Source organism: Gouania willdenowi, chromosome 6 (assembly GCF_900634775.1).
Source record: "Gouania willdenowi chromosome 6, fGouWil2.1, whole genome shotgun sequence".
Lineage (NCBI taxonomy): Eukaryota > Metazoa > Chordata > Actinopteri > Blenniiformes > Gobiesocidae > Gouania > Gouania willdenowi.
Window position 1 is genome coordinate 31,258,648 of NC_041049.1, and position 7,150 is coordinate 31,265,797.

General features: G+C 40.5%; 1 protein-coding gene across 1 annotated transcript; it reads left to right on the forward strand.

Moving 5' to 3' along the window:
* Positions 1–4,316: 4,316 nt before the first annotated feature.
* On the forward strand, positions 4,317–6,509 carry LOC114466184 (uncharacterized). The gene is made up of 3 exons (XM_028451749.1): positions 4,317–5,053; positions 5,213–5,495; positions 5,633–6,509. The coding sequence occupies exons 1-3, from the start codon at positions 4,767–4,769 to the stop codon at positions 6,383–6,385; spliced, it is 1,323 nt and encodes a 440-aa protein (XP_028307550.1). The 5' UTR covers positions 4,317–4,766; the 3' UTR covers positions 6,386–6,509.
* Positions 6,510–7,150: the final 641 nt, after the last annotated feature.

The window sequence follows — 7,150 nt, forward strand, 5'->3', positions numbered from 1 at the left end:
AAGTTTATATTTTTTGAATAATCTCAAAAATTCGGTGCTTAATCTATCATGGAAATATGCTAGAAACCTATTAACAAACTTTTTTTTTTTTACAACACAGTAAGACATAGTGTGGGCCTCACAGATCAATAAATAGAAGATATTTTTTCCAGGATACCTGAAAATGTACTCACAAATGTTGAAACTACAAGTTTGTTATCGACTCCAGCATCCTTTTAGGTTGAATGAAAGCAACACAAAGCTTTTTTGCTGAGGCTGTTTCAATTTTAGCTCAGGATGAGGCCAGCAATAAGGAAATGGATGTTGAAACATCTCCTTCCACAAATTGTCCCTTATTGCTCTCAAGAATGTATTTACTTCTGTGCACAATCATTTCAGGCACAAAGTCATCCTCAGGGCACAGAGTGTTTGGAGCAGGGTTCCACAACCTGTGGCTCTTGAGCTATGTGCAGCACACTGCCCGTGACCAATCACTGCATTCCCCTGACCATCAAGTACACTGAACTACAATATTAATGCACAAAGTAATATATTTTATCTATTGGAAAATATTACAACAGAACAATTATTATGTTATTCTTGCAACAGAAACATGTCTAACAATTTACTGTCCATGTGTGTTGACACGACTGTCACAGATATCCCAGCTCCCATCATGCCAATGGCACATTTACTCATGACTTGTTTATCACAAGTGATATACAAGTTTATCCAGAGTCGGCGCCAGGCAGTATTAAATGGGGGGCATTAGGAAAACTGCGGGGGGCACAAAAACACTCCGTTCTGAGTAGCAGCATTTTATTAATTTAAAACCAGAATCGGGAAAACAGAAAAACCAAAAACCAAACATGCAGCGTTTTTCTGTTTTAAAATTAGATCTTGTTCTGTTTGTGTGATATTTAGATATTTATGGGGAAACTAGGATGAGAGCTTCATATTTTAATCTCACCACACAGAACGACTGACAGACAGACGTTTATTCTGCTGCGTTTGATAAAAAATGTATCATGTGTTGAGTACCTCACACTGGTGGCAGAAGCGTAATTTCTGTGTCGATGACGTTTCGTTTAAAGAGTTATTGATGCTGGAGATTCTGAATCTGTGAATATCTGCCAAATTTATCGAACAGTGTTACGGTCCAAATAGTATCCAGACAAAATGGTGGCTGGGTGGACTTTTGCTCCAGGTCCGGACATAAACATAAGCAACGCATAAGTCACATTACTGGTGAACATTATTTTATTACATTATTAATTATTATTATTAACTTGCAAAATATTTTTTTTTTACTACCCTAAAAAAAGCTGTAATTTTTTTTTGCAAAAGTGTCAAATGGTAGAAGTTCTAACATCTATTGTTCCTCACACAAGCCTCACAGTTAATAGTCAGTCAGTTTATTTTGATACTATTTGGACCGTAACACCGAGAAACAAAACAGCGTGAGCAGCTTTTTACAAACTAAAATATCCTCACACTGAATGAAAACATGAGCAGGACCAGAAAACGGCTAAAATAAATCCTAAACAGTCCTATCATGTGAGGAGACCTGGTCCAGGACATGGGGAGGGAAACCAGCAAGACTCTGACATGAATGCACATATCACTGTAGTTACTGCCCTAAACAGCGACTGCTGCCGTCGGCTCATCCCTGCCAGAGAGCACACAGAGGGGTCTGTGATCTAAGCGGCCTGCCGCACTGATAACCATCACTTCGCATCCAGACTATAAAATTAATTCACCTTGAATAAGCTTCTTTTGGTTTACACGCAATTCATCCCGTCTGTTTGCACTCTTTCTCTGACACCAGTGTGTGTGGGGTGGACCCTCCGCTGTCACTGGGATCCATGAGGACACAAAGCTGTCCGTTCCTCCTCAGTGTGTTTGTGCCTTTAAACCGTTTCTTCTCCACCCAGGTCTCCCTTTTTCTGCTTGATTTGCTCTGTATCTGTTGTGTTTAACGCTGTTATGGAGACTTTTGCTGGAACGTCCGTCATTACACTTTACTGCCGATGGTCCTTGAACGCACCTGACTTCAGTCAAGCAGCCAATAGAAATGCCCAAAACAGCTCATGGAGCACACATGTTTGTTGAAAGATATCTATTTGGCTGATACTCAGATTCTCGGAGCGTCACACTCCTGGATTTATAAATGTCATTTTACAGAGCCAGGAAAAAGAGAATAGATTCACTGTCCACTCAGAATTCTTTGGATTTACAATATGCTCAAAAATGTTAATGGATTTTTGACCAAATGACGCCAAAAAAATTTACATATTGCAGCTTTAAGTTGTTCATAGCTCTCTTTATTCTGAGGCACTCTCTGCCTTCAGCAGTGTTTAAATTCAGCGGAAACCTCATTTTAATTAGTGACTGGGTCATACTATTAGCAGGTTGTGCGCAAAAGTCAGTCATTAGTGAAAAATGACACCAGTTCACAATGTGAATGATTGTCGCCCCTCTAATGTCTAGAACCATTCAATTAACTGCAACAATCTTTAGTTATTTTTTTTATTTTTTTATCAATTCATTTGTAAATAGTTATTGACTAGAAGCTTTCTGTCTCTGTTTGGTAAAAATAACTAAAATGACTCCTATGACGTAAATTAGATCAAGTTCCAGAGCCACTTTGTGATGTCATCTATCCACCTCTTTTTCCTCCTGACCAGGGTCAGCTCCCTGCTTATCAGTCACTGTAATATGGGGCAATAAGGCCCGCCACTTTGTCGTCTCAGTTGACGTTATCAGCTCTGCAGCCTGGCAGCAAGTGCAATCTGTGTTTTGTAATACATTCCCATCAATCTCACGTGAAGAATTAAATATCCGGTTGACAGTGCTTGACGTTTTTGCCTACATAACTCGTCATCTAGATGTGACCCAAATTGAGGAAAGTTCTGATTTTAACATGAACACAGAGTTAGATAAAATATGTGTATTGTAATTGCACTATTTATCACATAAGTAGCTGCAAATTCAAATTTAGCTTCCAACTGTTCAAAGTAAAAATAGATGAGGATCAAAATAATCACGTTGTTTAAATGTTTGCCTAAAAAACTCTGCCAAAGTGACATTTCTAGTGTTTTACTTTTCACAGATTGAAAGTTGCAGCAAAACAATTGCAGATTTAAATTATAGGGCTTACAAATATTATATATATAGTGATATCAAATATGATTAAAAAGATAAAATAATAATAAAATTAATATTCTTTTGTAGAAATTAAGAGAATACATGAATATTATTCTTTGGCAATTACCAACCCAGTCTCACAGGAAAATGTGTAATAGCAACGTTTGACCACAAGCAATACTGTAAGCATTTTACCTTTTCAAATGGCTGACGTCAGCTCACATGACTGCTGACTCTGCAGCCGGCCTCCCAATGAAAAACATGGCGGACATTTTATATATTTAAGTGGCAAATTGCCTTATTTTAAGATAGATTGTGGCTTTAGAATTGTTTTAAGAATATTTCTAGTGACAAACCTACCCTTAACTTTCATGCTTTGGAATCAGTTTATGTAAACGATCAGTGCCCGTATTCACAAAGCATCCTAAAGCTAAAAGCAGCTCTTAATTATATCACTCTTTCAAAAATCAGCAAATTTTCCTTGAATTCACAAAGCATACAGAGTGGCCAGAGAGCCTGCTTTCATCATCTATCAGGTCAATCACCTGTTGCCCGTTTTGTTCTACTAAAGCCAAAGGAGTGAGGACTTTAAATTCCACACATGTATTTAAGTCTGCATGTGGTGTCAGAATGTAATCGACCACAGCATTTCCTCTGACAGATACAGAAGTAAAATTGTCATTTCCTGGGGTTACCCTTTCATTCACAACACGACATTTGTAGTATAGTAGTAGTAGTAGTAGTAGTAGTAGTAGTAGTAGTAGTAGTAGTAGTAGTAGTAGTAGCAGCTCCAGCAGGAGCGTTTTAAAGTTTGAGCTGACGATTTTCAAGATTTTGTTAATTTGCCATTAACACAAAATAGAGAGTATCTTGATACAAAATAACACGATAAAAAATAAAGCATATTAGAGTGAAGACATATTAAGTTGTCTTCACTCTATAGGGAGCGTTAACACCCCAATTTCCGTATTTCCACATTGAGCTGGTTTAGGGCCGAGAGTTTAACAACTGATTCAAATTTGACACAAATCAAAGTTTGTATGTGCAAATGGGAGCATTTTCAAAAAACGTAAATGTTCAAGGGTTTTGGCCAAAATGCAAGTTATCAAAAATCTATAGATAACTTTTGATGTCCCACTTCTCTAGATTTGATCCCATCAGTGAAACGCCCTAGGAGGAGTGCATTACAGTTTTTCTCGATTGCTAAAGCACAATTTCTAGATCTCTGAGCACAATGACCAGTTGCCTAAACACTTTAATAAATCTGGCCTCTAGTTGGCTTAACTATAAACACATTTCACCTCAATCTCCAATTTCACAAAACTCTGAACACATTTGCATTTGCCAAAACACATGTTGCAGAACTCTAAACACATTTGCACTGCTCTAAACACATTCACACTTATGCTAAACACTTTCACACTTGCTAAAACACACTTTTGCTCACACAATGCAAAATGGTAGACTCAGACATCAAAAGTTGAACACAATGAAAGCACGGGTGTCATTGCTTAAACACTGTGACTCAAAATTGAAGACACATGTGACACCATCCATATTGGCCGCTTGAGAATGCACAACGACTCAAAATTGAAGACACCTGCCAATGATGTGACAACACCTATATAGGCCAGTTTAGAATGCACAGTTTGCTGAAGGTGCCAAACGGCAACAGAATGTACAGAGGCGGAGTTCGTGTCAGAGGAGGGCGAGGAGCAGGCCAAGGAGGGCGAGGAGGGAGAGGAGGAGTGCAAGGAGGAAGAGCAAGACAACCACGTACAATCATCACAGATGAAATGCGAGCTACTGTCATTGACCATGTCATTGTCCATGGAATGTCACTGAGAGAAGCTGGACTAAGAGTCCAACCCAACCTCAGCAGGTTCTCAGTGTCCACCATAATTCGGGCATTCAGACAACACAACAGGTATGTACTGTAGTTACTTTGTCTAAATGTTTGTAGCCCACAATCTAAATTGGTTTCACCACATTACGTTTGCTTTGGGAGACTGGACATTTCCATTGATGTTTGTATTGTAGATTGTAAGTCTTTTTTTGAAGAGTGAAAGCATATTTGTTTCTATAGGGTTGAAAGATTGCCACATCATGGTGGAAGGGCTCCCCTATTTACAGCACAGCAAGAGATCCTCATTGTGGACATGGTCCGGGAAAACAACATCATCAGACTCAGGGAAATAAAGGAGAGAGTCATAGCTGACAACATAAATTTTGGAGGTATTGACAGAGTCAGTTTGGCCACCATAGACAGAGTCCTCCGTCGCCAGAAGCTACGCATGAAGCAAGCTTATAGAGTTCCCTTTGAGCGTAACTCGGACAGAATCAAACAGCTACGTTTCCAGTATGTGCAAGTAAGTATACATACGGGTATACAATGTTGATTGTTCACAGTACAGTGGGTGTACAAGCTCACTGTACTGCACAGTAGCCCACAGTGTACTGTAGTACTCCTTCTGTGACACTACCCATACTCTATTCCTTTCCACAGAGAATCTTGGGGTTGGACGCCATGATGAGACAACATGAATACATCTTCCTGGATGAGGCTGGCTTCAACCTCACCAAGAGACGGAGGAGAGGCCGTAACATAATTGGCCAAAGAGCAATTGTGGACGTTCCTGGCCAACGTGGGGGGAATATCACCCTATGTGCAGCCATGACCTCAGAAGGGCTTCTCCACAGGCAGGCTCTCCTTGGGTCCTTCAACACCCAGCGTCTCCTCACATTCCTGGGAGACCTACGGGACATCCTGATTGACCGTGAGCAGCAGAATCTGGTTCCAGCACAGCCTCCTCCCATCTATGTCATCATCTGGGACAACGTCAGTTTTCACCGCACCAACCAGATAAGAGAGTGGTTCAATATACACCAACAATTCCTCAATGTATGTCTGCCACCCTACTCACCTTTCCTCAACCCCATAGAGGAGTTCTTCTCATCATGGCGGTGGAAGGTGTATGACCGGCAACCATATAGTAGAGAGAACCTCCTCAGGGCCATGGACCTGGCCTGTGATGATGTGGGGGATTACTCAGGCTGGGTCCGGCATGCCAGAGCTTTCTTCCCCCGCTGCCTGGCGAGGGAAAACATAGCCTGCGATGTGGACGAGGTCCTGTGGCCTGACCCCACCCGACGACGTGATGCGCAGGCCCGTGCACAGTCCCCCGCACAGCCCCCCCCACAGGCCCCCGCACAGGCCCCCCCACAGGCCCCTGCACAGGCCCCCCCACAGACCCCATAGAACCTCTTTACTGTAAGAATTTGTGACATGTATCCCCATGTATGCTTTTGTTCTCTTTTGAAATTTGTTTTGGAAAAAGTATGTTTGTACAGGTTGTCAATAAATGAGGTTCCCCTAAAAATAATCTGTGACTTACTATTGATTACTATACAGATGTGATTACTATACAAATGATGGGGTACTGAGAACATCACACCCTGAACATTGTGTTTTCAATTTTTATTGAAGTGTGTGATAGATATCCAATAGTGTTTACATTTTTGCAAGCTGTGAGGACCATTTTGTTGTCAAAGTTTGGTTTTGGCCATAGGAGCAACAGTTTTGTGGTGAAAGTTTGGGTTTTGGAGTGAGAGTTTCGTTTTGTAAAGAGACTGCGAGTTTTTGTGGAGCTAGCTTGAGAAAAGTGTTTTGTGTTTAGAGTTTAGAGAAAATGGAGGGCAGTTTCCTGAAATGTGTCCTGACATTCGAGAAAAACTGTAAAATACAACGTTGCACCATATTAAATTCTCTTCACTCTGTAGGCGGCGCTAACGCGCCAGTGTCCTTTTTTCCACTTTGAGCTGGTTTAGGGCCGGAAGTTTAACAACTGATTCACATTTATTCTCAATTAATTTAATTAATTTGTTTTTTTAGGAGATATAACAAGCACAACATTTCAATCAACAGTTTTCCATTGTACACAATATTTTTAAACAAAGACACACACGTCACTCATTACAACAAATCGTTTTTTTTGTGTATCATAACCAGGCAGTGATTGCAAGG

Bases quoted from the DNA above. Each gene is read 5' to 3' on its own strand.
- LOC114466184 (XM_028451749.1), top strand. From the start codon at position 4,767: ATGCACAGTTTGCTGAAGGTGCCAAACGGCAACAGAATGTACAGAGGC. The intron at 5,054-5,212 runs GTATGTACTGTA...TTGTTTCTATAG, and splicing joins GCATTCAGACAACACAACAG to GGTTGAAAGATTGCCACATC. The intron at 5,496-5,632 runs GTAAGTATACAT...TCCTTTCCACAG, and splicing joins TACGTTTCCAGTATGTGCAA to AGAATCTTGGGGTTGGACGC.